This window comes from Vipera berus (assembly GCF_964194415.1).
Source record: "Vipera berus genome assembly, chromosome: 8".
In the NCBI taxonomy this organism is placed as follows: domain Eukaryota; kingdom Metazoa; phylum Chordata; class Lepidosauria; order Squamata; family Viperidae; genus Vipera; species Vipera berus.
The window spans coordinates 475,534-493,871 of record NC_138211.1 but is presented as its reverse complement, the minus strand read 5'-3'; the positions used below and the strand labels follow the sequence as shown (position 1 = coordinate 493,871).

Genomic DNA, 18,338 nt, shown 5'->3' with positions numbered 1-18,338 from the left:
GTCGCGAGTTAAGTTTTCAGTTGGCCCGCTCCCCCCCCCCCAAAATCTGCTCTTTCGGGTTTAAGAACCCAGTCCGCTGCACACCCTGGTAAGGTTCAATGGAAAAAGCGCCAGACTGCTTTCTCTGTTTAATAGGTTTTAGCAATAATTGTTCCCAAATTCTCAGCAGAGTTCAACTTTACACCTCTGCTGGACCAACCAGTGATTCCTTGGTGGATATGCAGATTTGCAATTCTTGTCCCGAACCTGCATCTTCACCTCAAATGTTCAGCTGCTCCCCTGGCAGAACTAGCGGCAGGTCACCCCTTGCTCCCCTCTCCTCCAGGAGGGGTGAATAACTGGCCGGCATCATAGCTCTCTGAGGATGTGGGGCCCATCATGCGCTGCTAAGCTGCCTCGCCACGCTGAGGATCTGTTTGGCCCCTTTGCTCAGCAGCAGATTGGCCACCTCTTGGCCCAGCCTCTCTGCTGCCTCCTGAGCAAGACGAGGGATGTTCCTTGCTGTGATGCCAGCATGTTGGAGGTTGTCATTGGGACCATCTTCATTCTGAAAAGGAAGGGCAGCCTGTGGGAAAAGATCTGGGGAGGAGAAGCCACATCTCACCCTGGGGTGAGTTCCAGGGCTATGACATGCTGGGGCTTAAGTTGAACTGATAGCTAACAATAGGGATACACACCCCAAATGTGTTCAGATTTGCTCCTTGCAGTAAAGAGGTTATCCTAGTTAACTCGTTGTGAACCCCTTCTCATAACTGAAGGAGTTCTGTAGCTGTTACTCTGAAAGCAACCAAGAATGTTACCTCCAGAGGAAAATTCACATTTCTTTGCATGGTCTCTTGCAAGCTGTCAGAACCATCAAGGCTGTAGACCGCTCCAGTCAAGTACAGCTGGAGAAGAGGGAGGTTGAAACTAATTAGCAAGCAAATGCCAGCATTTGTGAACAGCCTTCCCCCATTTTTGTTCCTTAAAAAAGGTGCTCTCTCTAAACTGTTCCCCCAGGATGAGGCAGGCTTCTGTACTCTGCTTGTGTCTGCATTTCAGTGGAAGCAGGAGGGGGAGCAGTCGGTTGCTTTCACCTGGCCATCCTTCAGCTGGGTGCTCACAGCCACCGGAACGCTGCAGCCTCCTTCCTGTGGAAGGAAGCATCAGCTTGAAGACATGGCCAGGGGGCTTGAAGACATGGCCAGGGGCCCCCACCAGCCTGAGACCTACCAAGTGCTTCATGAAGGCTCGCTCAGTGATGCAGCGCAGCACGGTCTCCTCGTTGTGCAAAACTGAGATCATTTCTATGATCTCCTGGTCTTTGGCCCGCACCTCAACGGCCAAGGCGCCCTGGAGGAGGAGAGGGCAGTAAAGGGAAGGGGGCCCTTTTCCATTCCTGTGATTCAGGGCCCCCCAAAAGTGCATTCTCCTTCCTTAGGACTTGCATCACGGTCCCTTGAGGGCTTCCCATCCCTAAGTACAAATGTACCTTTGGCGGAGGCACTGTCCTATCAGGCATCTCAGCTGGGATGGGGAGGGGGCACTCCCCTTCCAAATGATTCACCTAAGCCCTGCTGCCTGATCAAGAAAGATCTCTGCGCCAAAGTAGTCTCCCACCACAACAGATACCCAGCAAAGGGAAACAAACAGCTCCCCCTTTAGCAGAAGCTGTTGGGGACAACGAAGAATAAGTAGCAGCATGCCCTTCTGGAGTGTATCCCACCCCAAAAAGTGGCCAGCCAGGGTGCCTCCTTGCCCGGCTCTGGGATCTTCAGCAGTGCAGTTCCCTTCCAGAAGAGACCCAGAATACCAGAATATCCAAGGTCCAGGTGTTCTCCAGAGGCCAGAGAGAGAGATGTGGGGCTCCATTGCCAAAAGGAAACCTGGGAGGTTCAAATGGGCAGGCAGATCCCATCACTCACCTGCCCAACTGCATACAGGCAGTCCACGGGGCTCAGAATCTAGAGGGAAGTGAGAGTCAGCAACAGACTACTTTTTAAAATAGGGTATTTGGGACAACGTAGCACAAGTGCCAAAGCCCTGCCCCTCACCTGGCCAATGCGGCTCCCCCAGCCCATGCGCCTCAGGCCAGCTGCTGCCAGAACCAGGGCGCTGAAGTCCTCCTTCTCGTCAAGCTTCTTCAGGCGGGTGTTCAGGTTGCCCCTCTGTCGGAAGGCTAAGCAAAACCAAGAGGCTTCTGCTGGCCTGCCAGACCTGCTGCTGGGAGGTGGGGGCAGCTGGTCACTCTAAGCCTGGGAGGGGGGGAGGGACACCCAGCCCTTCTGAGAAGCCAATCTTGGCTGCAAAAGGCCACACTCAGACCGGAAAAAACAAAGGTGCCTTGAAGAAGGACTTGCCTTGTCAAGAGGAGTAAGAACCAGCTGTTATCTCAATTCTTTCAGGATAAAAGCTAGGTTATTCAGACTAAATTTTGTTATGAATTGGAGCAGTGTATCATTGATGCAGTTACTGTACTGTTCTTGTGAGCTGCTTGGAGACACAATAAAGGCCAGAGCAAGGAGCAAAGCAAGGCCTGTCTTTTTCCAGCATGTGTTTCTCATTGGGAGCAGGCAGATGACACACACACACACACAACACTTCTGCCTAATTGTAAGCAGCCCAGAGTTGCTTTTCAAGTTTGGGTGGTCAGAGAAATCAGACAAATAAAGGTAAACTTGGGCCCGCCTGAATCATGAAAGGATACAATATCCTTGAACTGCAGCCGAGGGAATTTTCTTTTCAACTGAGCTGCACGGCGAAGTGAACTGGTCCCAATTACACTACAGAAAAACCAAAATTGGGATGAGCAAGGCTACTCAGAACTCTCCTCAACTCCATTAAGATCTCCCAGGCTCTTCCCTCCTCCCCTTGCAAGCTGCAATTTTTAAACAAGAGACTCAATGACCACTTGTCTGAAATGGTATAGGGCAGGGATGTTAAACTCGCAATGTCACGCAACGTGTCGTGACTTATCGCAACTTTTTTTCCATTGCTGGCAACGGGGTGGGCGCAGTTTCACCATGATGCAACTGGCCCACGGGGTGGCAGTTTGACACCCCTGGCATAGGGTCTTCTGCTTGAGCAGGCGATGGGATTAGAAGACTACCAACTCTGTTATTCTGTATTCTGCTTTCCAAGAAGCAAGGCAGCCCTGTTCTCCCCCCTCCTGCACAGCACCCAGACAGCCCACTATAGCATCAATCCTGGCTGGGACTCCAGAGGTGGGAGCAAGACCAAGCCCCTGCTCCAGCCAGCCCTTCACCTCTTCTCAGGCAGGCTGCTGAGGGTTTTGCCAGCATGTTTGGGGTGAAAGACGACAGCATCGTGTGGGTCTTCTCTCCTGCAAAGGATGGAGGAAGACTTTTTCAGAAACCTCTCCAGTAAACATTGGCAAAGGGATAGCAGGCCAAGCAGAGAAAGCAGCTCAAGCACCACTCGGCCCCTCTTGCTCCTGAGACACTCCCCAGGCACCTCTGCTGTGGCCAGGTTCACAAGCAAAAGGAAGGAGGGCCGATGGGCAGGGGCACCACTTGGCTCACCCAGACAAGGAAAAGAGGAGCTCAAACTCACTTGCAGATGGCGCCAATTGTGAAGCCTGGTGGCAGGGAGGTGGGCAGATCTTTCAGGGAGTGAACCACCAAGTCCACTCTAAAAGAAAGAAGGCCAGAAATCTGCAATCTGCATCATGCCACGGTGTGTCTGGCATTGAAGTGCTGGCTTCTCCCCTGGCACACTGACTGGCCAAGTAGGGAGCAGCCCTTATCCAGGGGACCCATGTTACTTTTCCCATGGTCCTGGAGAGTTGGGCTTTGACCACCAATGTTCCACAAACCTTCAAAAGAAGAGCACTTACTCAGACCTTTCCAGCGCATTTTCCAGCTCTTTGGTAAAAAGGCTTTTCTCTCCAATCTATTGGGGAAGAGAAACGGCATGGGTACCCTTCCAGTCTTGCAAGGCCACTCTGCCCAGGACCCCCAGGGCTCTACTGTCACACAGCCCTACTGGACAGCCCTGGCTGAGGCAGAAAAACAAACACATAAGCAGGGGAACAAACCTTGGATAAGGCTGTGTCTAGAATCCTATCTCCAGTGGTTGACATGGCAACTATCAGAGAAAAAGAAAAGTTGGAGGGTAACCATGCCCCCCCTCCCGTCCATTTTGCCCCTAATATACCTGCTTGGACTACCTCCACACCACCTCAAAGAGCAGACCCTCTCTTACAGGCTCCCTTCCCCGGATGCTCACCTATCTTGAAGCGGAGATGCGGGTGGTGCACCTGCAGCATCTCCACCACACTGTCGGTCTGAATACGAGCCAGCTGCAGTGTTGAGAAAGGAAGGAAAAGGCTCTCAGAAGGACCCCCCAGCGTATCAGAAACACAACAGCTGCCTGCCTCCCATCACGAAGGGGACTCAATCGGCAGAACTCAAACCTTCTGCTGCTCGTACAAGAGCCCAGGCAAGAGGAAACCGCTGCCCCTCTATCCTCTCTGCTAAAATAGCTCTGAGTGGGCCTGTTATTCGCACAAACATTGTTTTCTGACCTCAGGCACCACTACGGGAACACAGTGCTGGGAGAAGACAAAGCACCACCTGACCTGAACTCCATCAGGCATTAAAAAAAAAACCCAAACAGATGAGACTGGAGGGGGCAGACTCTGGCTGTGCTGCTGGACGAGAGGAAAGGCAGTTCCTGGGCCTTGGCAGCGGGGAGCTGTTCCCCCATCCACCCATCCCTTCCTCTCTGCTTGGCTCCTTGCTGGCCTCCCCATATTTGCCAGAGACTGGCAGGTGGAGATTAGCTCTAGGTTACGAGGGCATGGCATTATCAGCCTTTCCCAGTCCTGCATCTTTGGGTGGATCCTTCAACGCCTCTGCCTTAGCAGCCGTGCTGGATTTCTGTGGCTGGAGATGCTGCTTTCCTGGCACTGTCACATTGCACAACTTTCCCTGCTTGCTTTCCATTCCAGCCCCGAGCAAAAAAGGTTGCATTTCTTCCTACGCTAAAGAAAAGAGAGCAAGGCTTGCTCAATCTACTCGGGATGGTCCAACTGCCAAAGCTTTAGTTAACCCTGTCAGCCAAGCAAAGGCCAACAATGCCTTATCGGCTTTGTACTGATAAAGGAGAATATTTGTAGCTCAGGTTTCAACTGAGGGGTCCTTGGTGGTTTCTGGGCTTGGGTTTTTTCTTGCGGACATTTCATTACCCAAATAGGTAACATCATGAGTGCTAAAGGGCCAGAAAAAGTGGGTTTTGTGCACCAGTCACCAAAGGTGATACTCTAAAGTGCTGCTAGAAGTTGCTGTACCCCGTCACCCTGCAATGCAGAAATGCATAGGTGCAATTTGAAGAGCTGGGTGCAGCTTACAAAGTTCTCTGTGGCTCAGCTGCTTAGGGGGCCCAGTGGGGTTACAATCACCCCCACCCTAAGGGTCTTCTGAAAGGTAGGAAAAAAAGGGAGGCCACGCCTGTCACCCGACTACTGTGCCTTTCCCTCCCTTGGGTAATGTTGCTGACTTGCGAGAAACAACCGGGAGTTTGTGCAGAGGAGAAAAATCAGCACTCCCACCCCCACCCCCCACAAAAGCGCAGAGCAACCGAAAGGTTTCCCTATCGCGGGGTGTCAGGACTTAGGAACCCTTACTTGGCTTTTCCGGGTGCCCACGCGGATGGTCCGGTTGTCGGAGGCGTTTTTATTCTGCAAAGAATTTTCTCCCGTTAGACGCAAAGCGAGGCCGGAACGCCGCAGCCGCTTCGAGACCGGGAGGAAAGGCCCGGGGCCGACCCTCCTCTGCCTCCGCCGCCCCAGCCGAGGCATCGCGGCCTCGCGCGCGCCCCTCACCTCCGCGGCCATCTCCGGCGGCCGGCAGCGCTTCTCAGCCCGAGGCCGGGCGGCTGCGACCCTCCTCCCCGACCCGCCCGCCCGCCCGCCGGCGCCGCCCCGCTCTGGGATGCGCGATAAGGCGGGCGGCGGGAGGGGCGGCGCGGGGAAAGGGGGCCACGCGGAGAGGCCAGGCGGCGAGCGGGGCCGGGCAGAGGGCTGCGCTCACCGGGGGCGGCGACGGCGACAGGCCGCTCATGCCGGCCAAAGGACGGCGGGCCGGCGGAACGAGCGCCGCCACCGGGGTCACCTAGCCGGACGGGCGCGTCGAGCCTCCCGCGTGACGCCACTTCCGGGGCTTCCCGAACCGCCCCTTCCGGCGCCTCGCCCGTCAGCCCGCCTGTAGTCGGCGGAGCTCCTGCCCGGGGACCCTCGCCGGGGCCGGCCCGTCCGCGCAAAGCGAGGCCGGTGGCAGCGGCGGCCTCCCCGGAGGCTCTGCTCAGGCCTGCTGGAGAGTCAGCGGCCAGGCGGGGCCCGGAGCCAAAGCCCCGGTTTCCGTCAGGGAAAGTCGCACCACACACCCCCCCCTCCTGAGCCCCGGCCCTGCCTGGCGCCCGTCCTGGAGGGAAAGCCGAGGCCGGCGGGCTTCCTGCCCCCGAGTCGCATCTCTTCCCCTCCCCGCCTGGGTCCGTCTCTGCCGCTTCCCAGCTCCACAAAGTAAACCCATCTGGGCCGAAGGACGGCCCCGCTGCAAGCTGGCCTCCGGCACTGCAGCCGACTCGCTCGGAGGAAGGTCTGCGAGGAGGGCCGGTTTGTTGAAAACACCACGGCCAAAATAACCAGCAGCCACAGAGAAGCCGTCGCTGGAATGTTTCAGCTGCCGGAGGCCAAAAGAAAAGGATGTTTGGCAGGGATGAGAATACTGAGCCTGTTTGCAAACACCGGAGCCCGCCCAGGAACCCACCTGGTGTTGGAACTGTCGCTGCAACCAAGTCAAGGAAGAAGCGTCACCTGAGTCAGGAGTCCATGCATCCAGGGAGAGATGCTAAGGTAGAAAACGAATTTTTGCTTAGCCCTTTAGCTTTTCTAACCCTGTGTTGCCGTTTCTACCAGAGATGTAGTTTGGAAGTCACCAAATTCTTACAGCATACAAGAGGCAGAACTAGATTGCTCAACAGACACATGCCTTAGTAGGGGGAACTAAGTTGGGGGAACAGGAACAGATTATTTTGAACTCGCACAACATGGCCGATGAAGGAGCAAAGAAAACCTTGCTGAAGGCACATCTAGTTGTAATGGGACCCAGTCAGTGGCAAAGGGGTCAGCACGTTGTCTGGGATGCCAAGTTCAAAACGGGAGCTACTCTTAAGTTGCAACTTCCATTCTATGGGCAAAGACATATTGGTACATGGGACACAATTTTCCTGGATTACATTAAGGGCTTTTCTGAATGGGTGGAAGCCTTGTCCATTCCCAATAAAATTGGAAACCCCACTGCAAGGTTGTTGCAAAACCCACAGGTCTTTTGTCACTGCAGCGCACCATTCCAGATTTCAACAGGTAGCACATCTTTTGTTACTCAACTCTTTGAAGTCTTTGGCCCACAATTGGGAATAAGGAAATTCTTGTCTCCAACACCCACATGCGTGGGCAGACTCTTTGCCAACCGTTCTAGGAGCCAATTAGAAGCTCCATCTCCAGCTGGATATAGTCCCTATGAAATCCTGTTTGGTTTCCCACGCACTCTGGTGTTCACTGTGAAACCCGGGGATGATGCATTGATTAGGAGCCCATAATCTCTTACGAATCTCTTAAGCTGGGAGTTCCCAACCAGGGGTGCAAGATGATATTCCAGGGGGTGCTAAAACTTGGGTTTTCAATTTATAGCGTCTATGCATAATTTGTTGCCGTTATTTCGAACTTTTGTAAGGGGTGCGAGAATATATCAGAAGAGTTCTAGGGGTGTGGGGTATAGAAAAGTTTGGGAACCACTCTTAAGCTATTCCAAGCGACATTAAACCAAAGATGGCACCAGTCCCTCTTTTGTCCTTTTTCTCGCTTGGCTTAATCTACAGGTGTACCTGGACACAAACTGAGGCTTCCCCTGTTTCTCAAGATCCAAGCCAGGAAGACCTACATTCTCTTCAAAATACTCCTCCTGGGACTATGCCCAGAAGCCCTTAACAACAGTGTTTGTAGAATTGGCTCAGGGAGTTTGGGACAACTCACTGTGGCTAACTCACCATGGGGCAAGAGTTCTAATATCAAAGAAATGGTGGAATAGAGTAATTAAAGAATGCAAAAGGAGGGACAAAATAAAATGTGAATGACAAAAATTAAAGTAATTTATAATTATTTAAATTAAATTGTTAAATTGTCCGGTGGTGAGTTGTCTGCAGAGAGTTGTCCCATTCCACACCCAAGATCTGAAGAGATTGACCTGCTCTTGGCTCGCATCTTGGTTACCTGGTTTAGGATCCTGGGAAAGGAAAATGGTTCATTTTTTTTTCTATTTGCCTTTGTATTAATCTCTTCAATCTTTCAATGTGTTAAATTTGTTTTCTTAAAATATTGCACTTCCATGCCAATTAGACAGCAAAACCTGCTGGCAAGAATACATACAAAAACCTGTAATGCTCTGAGTGGGTGATGGGTGAGCCCCATTTTGTGTCATCTCCAATTTAACTCGATGCCAGGGAAGAAATGGGTAAGCCAGTATAAGTGAAAGGTGTAACAAGCACATAAGCAAGGTGAACAAAAGCCAGGAAAAGGTCCATCAGGGAAAGTAGTTAAGAAGGAAATGAAAAAATGTCACCCGCATCTGACAAAAGTTGGGTCTGAGTTGGGTCTCTCCCTGAGACCCACCAACAAAGCAAGGACTTTGCGGTCCTGAAGCCTGTGTGTTTGTGTGTGTGTGTGTGTGTGTGTGTGTGTGTGTGAGAGAGAGAGAGAGAGAGAGAGAGAGAGAGACAAAGCGAGAAAAGCAAGAGATACACTTTGTAATCAATAAAGTTTGCTGTTATTTTAAATTAACTGGGTCTCCATGAATTCTAAAGAACCGTTTCTGCCTCATTGTTTGGTTGAAAGTGATTTGAGTGTGGCAATTTCCCAGGTCTATCAGTATGTGAGTGAATGACTAGATGCTGAACATGAGAGCACATATGCGATCAGCTGGAAAGCACACCTTCACTCCAGCGAGACTTCCGGGCTGGTGGGACACCTCGCCCAAGCCAGGGACCCTTGCCCAGCCCCCCCCCCCGTGCAAAAGAAGGCCTGGAGGCAGGTGGAAGGAGTGCCCTTTAGTCAGTCATGCAGTCACACCATGAACCCTCAAGGAGGGAGGGTGGCCTTTCCCTGCCCCCCCGCTATTCTTCCCCCCTCCGAGGCGGCAGTTGGAGCTGCCACTGTGGCCCTGGTAGGCCTGGCCGGAGGCTCTGTTCAGGCCTGCTTGAGAGTCAGCGGCCAGGCAGGGCCTGGAACCAAAGCCCAAGTCAGGCTGTTTCCGCCAGAGAAAGTTGCACCACCACCCCTCCGCCCCAGCCCTGCCTGGTGCCCGTCCTGGGGAGGAGGGAGAGCCAAGGACAGCCAGCAGGTTCCTGCCCCCGATTCGCATTTCTTCCCCTCCCCGCCTGGGTCCGTCTCTGCCACTTCCCAGCTTCACAAAGTAAATCCATCTGGACGGAAGGGCTTCTAGGTGCTCCTCTTTGTCTTGACAAGCAGGTCCCGCTGCAAGTTGGCATCCAGCACTGCAGCCGACTTGCTCGGAGGAAGGTCTGTGAGGAGGGTCAGTTTGTTGAAAACACCACGGCCAAAATAATCAGCAACCACAGAGAAGCCGTCGTTGGAATATTTCAGCTGCCGGAGGCCAAAAGAAAAGGATGTTTGGCAGGGATGAGAATATTTGAGCCTGTTTACAAACACCAGAGCCCGCCCAGGAACCCACCTGGTGTTGGAATTGGTCATGCAGGTCTCGCTTCTGCTCTTGGGCACGGATCATGTCCATGACTTTCCGGTTTTCAGGAAGGCATGTGGGGCACTCTGACCCGCTCTCCGAGTAGCTCTCAAAGCAGTGCTGATGGAAGGAATGGCCGCAGAGGAAGTGCACCGAGGGCAGCTCCAGAGCGCTGGTGCAGATGCTGCACTTTGTCTTCTGGAATATTTTGGGACTAGAGGAAAAAAGTCAACAAACGTGGGGCACCCCCTTGGCACTAGTCACCCAGTGCTGCCACAGTCACTTTCCTTTGATCTGACCTCTAAGCCTTGGATGAAGACACTGCCTGCACTCCCAAAGGGGGGCAAAAGCAGCAGCCTTCCGAGGAAGCAGTGGAATTTCTGCTCAACATTTTTGCAAGAGATTTTGCCTCCTTTTCCAATTGATTAAGCACTTCCATTTCCACACTGCATCACCCTGCAGAACGGGGCGATGGGTGGAATCTGATGACTCTGGGACAGATTTAGCAGCAGGTTCTATAGCTACCTTGTTTTCAGTTCTTCAATATCCTGGCGGATCCGCTTGGTTTCCTCCCGGTATTTCTGGATTTTTTGTTCATCCTGCTCTATCTGGCAACTTTGTCTCTGCAGTTTGCTGATGAGATAATCCTTAATGACTGACAGGGTGGCCGTGGAATTGTGAGCCAAGGTTTGTACAACTAGAAAAGAGACACCCATCAGGGCAGAAAAGAATACTATGGGTGCAGTTGCTGCGTTGCTTCTTCCACAATACTGATCTGAGCCAAAAAGTGCACCAGGGCGTCTGTAGGAGCCCTGACGGCCCAGTGGCTAAAGGGCAGCATTGCAGGTGAACTCTGCCCACAGCCTGGAGTTTGATCCTGATCCGCTCAAGTTTGACCCCGCCCTCCATCCTTCCGAGGTCAGTAAAATAAGGACCCCCAGATTTTGGGGGGCAGTATGTAAATAATGCTTACATTGTAAACTACCCAGAGAGAGCTGTGAAATGCTATGGGGCGATATATAAGTCTAAGTACTATTGCTATTGTGTGTTTTGCTGCCGGACTGTCTCAGCCATTTCAGCAACCCATCCAAAAATAAACTTAGCTGCTCCTGTGTTGTTAAAATCACTTTTGAAGTAATAACAATATAAAAAATTAGCATATAAACCCCCAAAATGTACGAGCTGAATCAGACACCTTGCAAGCTTATTATTTTCTCAGGTTTTCATCTGTGTGCGCATAAGGAGGGGTTCCCACCTTTTGGAAGAGACGAGTAATGTTTATCAAATGGATTAAATTACTGAAATACCCCTCTTTTTCTATTTTGAAGTCCAACAAAATATTTTCCCACTCCCATTCACAGGCTGGCAGTGAGGCACAGTGCACAACCGATATGGGAGAAGAGTGTGAGCAGGGGCTGCTGTGCAAGGACGTGGCTGCCCTCCAAGATCAAGACAAGTCAAAACTTGGTAACTCTGTCAGTAGGACTAACTGCTCAGATATTTTCCACCCACATCTAAGCGGCAATGGCCACTTGAAAATCAGAAAATAGCTCCCATCACCAACTTCCACAAAATCACTGCTCCCAGGGTGGGCAAGGCTAAGCTACTTCTTCTCTGGCTCTGTTGCCAAAAAAGAAGGTGCTGGCGCTCAGCTAACTGCGGCCAGCACCCTCACCCCAAAGGCAGAGTCTGGCCTCACCCAGCAAAGGAGGCATGAGATTCTTGGTTTCGATGCGTGCGAGCACAGCCGCCATGTACTCCTTGCAGTCCTCCTCCTTGTGGGCAAAGTAGCCAAGCGCTTGTTCCCAAAGACAGGCCTCTTGTTCCCCATACAGCTCGCAAACCTCCACTACCTTCCGGTACTGCCCGTTCTGCATGTGGTAATGCATGATCTGCTGGAAACTGGGGAGACGAGAAACACAATATAGGGCAGACAAGAGTTGGTGAAGAGCCTGAGGACCACCAACTAGGCCAGTTTGAAACCGGCTAGCCTTCTTTCCCCTTCCCAAGTAACAAAGGACTCGCTCATTTGCACTCACAGTTTGTGCTGCTCGTAGAGGTAAAGGATCCCATCCTTGAAATTATGCATCTGGCACAAGACCAAGGCCTTATCAAAGACCTCCTGGAACTTTCCACTCTTCAGCAAGAGAATGGTTTCACTGTGCAGCTTCTCTTTGATCTGGGAAGACCCAAGAGGACATTTTTGGATGTCAGATAGACTCCAGGGCCCCCCATGACCACATACACTTAGCAATCTCCCAGGGCGTACCTGTGGATCTTGTTCATGGGCCCAGTTCTGGAGACGGAGCTCCAGCAGGGTGTCATATACACCCTGTTTAGAGTCTGGCTGAACCTCAGACATGTGTTCCAAGAAAGCCTTCAGCTCCCGGGGGTTGTTAGCAAAGATGGGAATGAATTCATCAGGATTTGCCTGCATCATGAAGCAGTTAGGTAGGAGAGCAGAAGAGAAAGTCAGATAGCAAAATTTTCCTAAACCCTCAAGCAGAGCCATCTGCCTCCCAGAACACCAACATTTCCCTACAAGACGCATCCACTGGGTACAGTGGGAATCACAGAAAACATTGCAGTGAAACTAGAGGAAGAATAGAATTGCTCTAACAGCACGAAGAGATTTTCACAGGAAGCCCGAAATATTTGTGCCCTTCCTGCCCCTTCCCACTTTGTCAACACCCTTACCCTTTCCCGGGCTATACGCAAATTACTACCCCCGATTTGGTTTCATGTTATTTTAAAGCCTTTCATGATATTTGGGCTCAAGACACTTCAGCCCCACCCCTTGGGCAACTGGTACTTCTCCCTCCAAGCCTCAGCCCGTACCCTCTGCTCCGCCAGCAGGCCAGAACCCTCATGGTCTTCCTTTGGCCGATAGTCTGTGCAGAGGATCTTCAGCAGTTCAGTGGTTTCATTGGGGATGTGATGCATGAGGATCTTGCCGTAGCGCTTCATGTTACTCTCAGCCTGCTCAAAGGGCAGCTTGCCGATATAACACAGGGCCTCCTGGAAGTTCTGCAAGACCGAGGAATCAGGCACTGAAAAACGTTTTACCTCTGCTTCTCCAGGTTGAGCCAATTTCAGAACAGGCTTACACTCCCCACTTCCCCTCTTTCCTCGGCTGCCAAACGAGAAGTCCAGAAACCACCAGGCAGGCCTCACCTTGATATCTTCTAGCTGGATCTTCAGGTACCACTCATGGTGCTTGTGCTTCTCAGCCAGGTACACAGCATGGGAATAACAACCTGCCTGGCGAAGCACCTTTATAGCTGTCTCCACGTCAAAGTGCACCTCACTCTCACTGGTCTACAGAAGGCACAAAGAGAATGGAGTCAACCCAGACCGAGTCAGCTAAACCTCAAATGGAGCCTTCCAGGCTCCCTCATGCCCAAACGTCTGGGACCAAGTGCCCTGCAAAAGAGGAGGAAGGCCTGCACTCTTCACCCTCTTCAAAGTTAAGAGAAAAGAGAACTCTACTTAAGTCATCCCATCAGCTGAAGGGAGAACGTAATTGTTGTTTTTTCCCTTGCAAAGGGAAGTTTTCTAAGGTTTCCTCACTCCAGGACTGAAGTGACATCCTCACCAGACAGAGGATGCATCTCATCTCACGAGATTTTCTACATCTGCACAGGAAAACTCTAGCACATCTGGCAACTCGGGCAGAGAAGACAGATTAAAATTTTCAGAAGACTATATATAAAGAACATCAACGTAACCATTCTTCGTGAAACTGATAAGCATAAGTTTCCCTGCCAGAAGAGACACCTGTAAAAGTCAGGAGCTTCCATCCGCGGAAGGGATTCACAGAGAAGGGATTCCATTTGGGATCTAGAAGAAAAGGCACTGAGGTGCATTTGCCTCATCACCTTGATGAATTCCTCCAGCTTGGAGATGTCTTTCAGCTTGGTATAGCAGTTCAGCAGCAGGGTGGTGTGGTCAGCATTGGCCAGTGATTGCAAGTGGAGCATCTGCAAGTAAGCAGTCAGGTTGTGTATCCGTTGAGCGTCCAGGAACTTGCGGATGACATAAGATGGCTCCAGTTTTCCAATAGTGCTAGGAAAAGAGCATAAGTCCCAGTTGCTGGGATTAAACAATGTAGGTCACAAACAAGTGAGCAGCTGCAACCCTTGGTGCCACTAGAATGGAAGCAAGCAAAGACCAGTTTGGGGAGGAGGGCGGAAATAGGTGGCTTCAGCAGTCTGAATCCTCTCTCAAGAGCACCCTGCTAAAGATACTCCCATCCTGAGTTGATGCACGCCATAGATCTCCAAACTTTATTTACACCCTAGGCAGTCCTTCCATTTATTTAATAATAAAATAATAAAAGAAGAAGAAGAAGAAGAAGAAGAAGAAGAAGAAGAAGAAGAAGAAGAAGAAGAAGAAGAAGAAGAAGAAGAAGAAGAAGAAGAAGAAGAAGTTGGAAGGGACCTTGGAGGTCATCTAGTCCAATCCCCTGCTAAGGCAGGAAACCCTATACCATTTCAGACAAATGGCTGTCCAGTCTCTTCTTAAAAACTTCTTAAAAACTTCCATTTGATGAGGAAAAATACTCTCACCAGCCAGGAACTATCCAGCCTTCACTGTGATCTATCTCAGGACTGGTGCTCACTGGAAACATCAATTTGCAGTCCCCATTTGGACAGATTTGCCATCTTGTGAATCTCCCTCTTAACAGGACAGCAAGAGGAAGAGAAACATGCAAGAAGATGCAAATTAGTTGGATACTAACCCCGCTTTATGATCCCAGAGAAGTCTCACCATCGATGCCAAGTCCCATGAGAGAGGGAGGCCAAATCTGCACCTAATTCTTTAATATTACCCACCGGAGGTATTGCTGAATAGCACCATCATGGTTGCCCTTGTTGTACAGGTGATCTCCGTATTGGCGAAAGATCTCGGATAACCCATCGCTGTCTAGGTGGTGACTCTTAGCCAGGTTGATGGCCATTTCAAAAAGGTTCTTCTTGAAGAGCATCTGTTAAAAGGAAGATGTGGTTCAGGAAAGATTCCAGGCAGAGGTTCTAGTCAAAGCTGCTCTCTCCAGCCATTTGCAAGAAGCAGTCAAGTCCATTCCCCTCCTCAGAGCCTTGTCCAGAAGTTGGTGTGGAAAGAACTCTGCAGTGGGCAGGCCTTAAAGCAAGTTCCCTGACGACCAGATCAGGGCATGAGCCCCTCTCTCGCTGCCCCAGCAAGCTCCAGAAAAAGCAAAGAAGAATCCCTTGCCTCCAGTTTGGTCTGCGTATCCTTCTCCTGCAGCACATGGAGTTTCCCATCCCTCGTCAACACGTAGAGGCATCCCCACTCTGCCAGGACATCCACCACATCATCAAACACAGAGCTGTAGGCAATGAACTTGTTGCCCAGGTCGTAAATATTCAGGATTTGCTTGTCAGAGTTTTGTGGATCTCCCCCAGGAAACTCGGATCTGGAGCAGAGAGGAGGAAGACCAAAAGCCAAGCTTCCACCTTACATTTAATCCTTTCAAACAGAAACAGCCTCAACTACAGACACCGTGAGCTCATGTTTGTGTCCTCAGTGAAGGAAGAGCTGCAGCCTTGGCCATCGCCCGCCCGCCTGCACCCTTCCAAAGAGTGATGCCAACGAGGAGCTGCACTCTTCGAAAAAGGGAGTGATGCGCTCAGCAGAGACAGTGGGCTGCTCTACGCTTCTTTTTAAGCATAGATACACCCATCAAATAATTCCACAAACGACGACACCTTAAATCTTACTGAAAACTATGAATGTTTCCAAAATCAGTCATGTGCTTTTAGGCACCTAGTGACAATCAATCAATCAATCAATCAATCAATCAATCAATCAATCTAATAAATAAATAAATAAAGAGACTTGTATGCCGCCCTATCTCCCAAAGGACTCAGGGCGGCTAACAACAATAAAGTACAAATATTAAAAAAGAATTAAATTGTGTCAAAGTCCCACTAAAACCAATAAAAACATTTAAAATCATAATTAAAAACCCCATTATCATCAGTCCAGGTCGGCCTGTTGGAAAAGATATGTCTTAAGGTCACGGCGAAAGGACCGAAGGTCTGGGGCCATCCGGAGCTCCCGGGGGAGTTGATTCCACCAAGCAGCTGCCCCAACAGAGAAGGCCCTCCCCCTGGGGGTCGCCAGCCGACATTGTCCGGCCGACGGCACCCTGAGGAGGCCCTCTCTGTGTGAGCACACAGGGCGATGGGAAAACGTTCCTGGCAGCAGACGGTCCTGCAAATATCCCGGGCCTAAGGCAATTACATTCTCTATCATTTATTTACAATCCCAGTCACAACTCTCAGAAAATGAAGAGTTCTGACACAGTCTGAAAAGCAAAGCTGAAATTGTTCTGCTACATAGGGAGAAATGAAGGACAAGAATGCTTATTGCAAGTACAAATTAGTACAATTAGGAATGTTCAGAAACGCACCTGTATTTAGAGGGGTTTCATCTAAATGCCCAGAGATCCATCCCAGCAATAAAACAAACTTACTTGGGAGATGCTTTCCAGTCCTTGGACACGATGATCAGATAGCCTCGATACCAATGGACAATCAGCTTCTGACCCTCGAAGGCAAAGCAAGGCCCACGCTCATCTGGCTGGTACAGATATACGCATTCATCTCCTGCCACTATAAACTGGAGGTCCTGGGAGGGATCGCTGAGAGTGGAGCAGCGCAGTCCACAGCCACGCATGTCCAGTTCCAGCAATGGACAGTCCTTCACTGAGAGTGTATAACACTGCAAAGCCAAAGAAAAGGGCAGCAGTGAGGACAGAAATCTAATCAGGCAAAGAATGGGTCAAACCTGAGTTCTGCCACATCCTCACTGCCCAGTAGACTAGCAGCATACCTGAATTTTCTCAGTGGTAGCTACAAACAGATGAGTTGTTTTGCTTGATTGGCGAAACACAAGCCCAGTAACTGGATGGCCACCTTCCTGTAGGACTTGAGTTTTACTATGCCGGTCCCTTGTAATGTCCCCCTTGATAAGCACTACACTCCCATCCACAAAGCCTATGAGAAAGGAGGAAACAAGCACAAGATCCAGATATCAATTTAATTTAATTTAATTTAATTTAATTAGATTTATATACCGCCCTTTCCCGAAGGACTCAGGGCGGTTTACAGGGCATTTTAAAAACATTCCCTTCTTCTAACAAGCTGAGTGGAGCCTTCAGGCGACCTCTTCCGTACTATGTAGGGCTTTAAACTCAACACCAGTGCCCTGAATTAGACCCCGAAACAAGCTGGTAACCAAGGTAGCCTACCCTGCTGCATTGCGCACACCAGCTGATGTTTACAGATATTCTTCAGGTACCCACGTACCACTTGAACTACCACAGATTTTAACAAAAGCATATAAAAATACTTTTGCAGGCTGCCTTCCCAAGCATTTCTCTTCCCAGTTCACGTTCCGATTCATGTTAAGGTTAATGTAATCATTTTTTAATTTTGTAATTTTTTTAATTTTTGTAATTTGTTGTATTGTTTTTTTAAAAAACCTTGTGAACCGCCCTGAGTCCTACGGGAGAAGGGCGGTATATAAGTTTAATAAATATAAATATATATGTTTGGAATACACGATAGCAACTCTAGTTACCAATAGCCATGAAGTTGAGATTTTCATGGACGGTGAGACAGGATACCAGTGTGAGTTTGTTGCCTGGTATTGCAGGGAAAATCCTGGTGCACTGAGGTGTCCCACCATCGCGTTTCTCTAAATTCCAGACTTTGACCTACAAACAAAGAGACTGTTGGACTGGTAAATTTTGTACTAGGTTTCTTAGCTTGCATATTTTGCATTCATAATACCTCCTTTTAACTGTATCCTTCTTGCTTTATATTGACTATTTATTACTCTGTCTGGGGACAGGATAATAAACCTTGCTTCTCTGGAAGTTAGAGCAATGGACAAAAGCCTAGCGCTAGAGGATTTTAGAGGTGGAACGGGTTCATATCAGATCAATCCCACGAAGATTCAGAAGTCCATAGAGAAGAGACTTCAAAAGGAAACCTCTTGACCAGCGGAGAGATGACAAATTAAATAAATACAAGTCGCACCGGCAGAAAAGCAGGCTTCCAATTCAGGGCAGCCAAACCAGAGTCGCTCTGAACGCGGAGCTCACCAGGGGGTTGATCCCTTCCTCCTCCTCGCCCACCGACACCAGGAGGCTGTGCTGCTTCAGCTGGAAGAGGTGCGTCACCCGCAGCTTGTAGGCCTGGAAGCTGCTCAGGTCCAGGGAGCGCGGCAGGAACCGTATCCGCCCTTCCCAGTGTGCGGTGCGGTTAAGGGGCCTCCACAGAAGGGCGCCCGACGCCGCTCGCCGCGCCCGGCCCCCGCCCCCTCCGGCGCCCCGCGCCCCGCGCCCACGGAAGGATATCCCCGAAGACCAGGCTGCCCCGGCCCGAGTCGCAGACCACGATGCCCGGAGGGAGCAGCACCGGGTTCCCGCCGGGGTCTGTCAGCGGCTCCCGGTCGAAGAAAGCGAAGCGCCGCCACTGCAGGTAGGCAGCCATCGGGGAGGGCGGGGGGGGGCGACGGACGGCCACTTCCGGAGGCCTGACGCGCCGCCGC

General features: G+C 50.8%; 2 protein-coding genes across 6 annotated transcripts; both read right to left on the bottom strand.

The window, feature by feature from the left end:
• Positions 1 to 115: 115 nt before the first annotated feature.
• HMBS (hydroxymethylbilane synthase) lies at positions 116 to 7,305 on the bottom strand. Of its 4 annotated transcripts, none has more exons than XM_081333726.1 (14): positions 6,768 to 7,305; positions 5,627 to 5,680; positions 4,228 to 4,300; positions 4,037 to 4,086; positions 3,836 to 3,891; positions 3,553 to 3,630; positions 3,245 to 3,322; positions 2,687 to 2,762; positions 2,034 to 2,147; positions 1,905 to 1,943; positions 1,213 to 1,332; positions 1,077 to 1,130; positions 801 to 887; positions 116 to 547 (listed from the first exon to the last, which is right to left on the bottom strand). In XM_081333726.1, the coding sequence occupies exons 3-14, from the start codon at positions 4,265 to 4,267 to the stop codon at positions 377 to 379; spliced, it is 963 nt and encodes a 320-aa protein (XP_081189852.1). In that variant the 5' UTR covers positions 4,268 to 4,300; positions 5,627 to 5,680; positions 6,768 to 7,305; the 3' UTR covers positions 116 to 376. The 4 variants fall into 4 exon arrangements, with proteins under 4 accessions (XP_081189852.1, XP_081189851.1, XP_081189853.1 ...); XM_081333725.1 differs by lacking the exon at positions 6,768 to 7,305 and adding an exon at positions 6,033 to 6,135; XM_081333727.1 differs by lacking the exon at positions 6,768 to 7,305 and adding an exon at positions 5,825 to 5,999.
• On the bottom strand, positions 6,288 to 18,315 carry VPS11 (VPS11 core subunit of CORVET and HOPS complexes). 2 transcript variants are annotated; one of them, XR_014027215.1, is made up of 17 exons: positions 18,145 to 18,315; positions 17,890 to 18,038; positions 17,364 to 17,499; positions 16,614 to 16,777; positions 16,255 to 16,502; positions 14,991 to 15,192; positions 14,591 to 14,742; positions 13,634 to 13,820; positions 12,930 to 13,073; positions 12,594 to 12,782; positions 12,025 to 12,186; positions 11,795 to 11,934; positions 11,455 to 11,657; positions 10,281 to 10,452; positions 9,747 to 9,969; positions 9,248 to 9,658; positions 6,288 to 6,308 (listed from the first exon to the last, which is right to left on the bottom strand). XR_014027215.1 is itself a non-coding variant. In XM_081333721.1 (16 exons), the coding sequence occupies exons 1-16, from the start codon at positions 18,278 to 18,280 to the stop codon at positions 9,494 to 9,496; spliced, it is 2,772 nt and encodes a 923-aa protein (XP_081189847.1). In that variant the 5' UTR covers positions 18,281 to 18,315; the 3' UTR covers positions 8,795 to 9,493. The 2 variants fall into 2 exon arrangements, 1 of the variants encoding a protein (XP_081189847.1); XM_081333721.1 differs by lacking the exon at positions 6,288 to 6,308 and having other exon boundaries at positions 8,795 to 9,658.
• Positions 18,316 to 18,338: the final 23 nt, after the last annotated feature.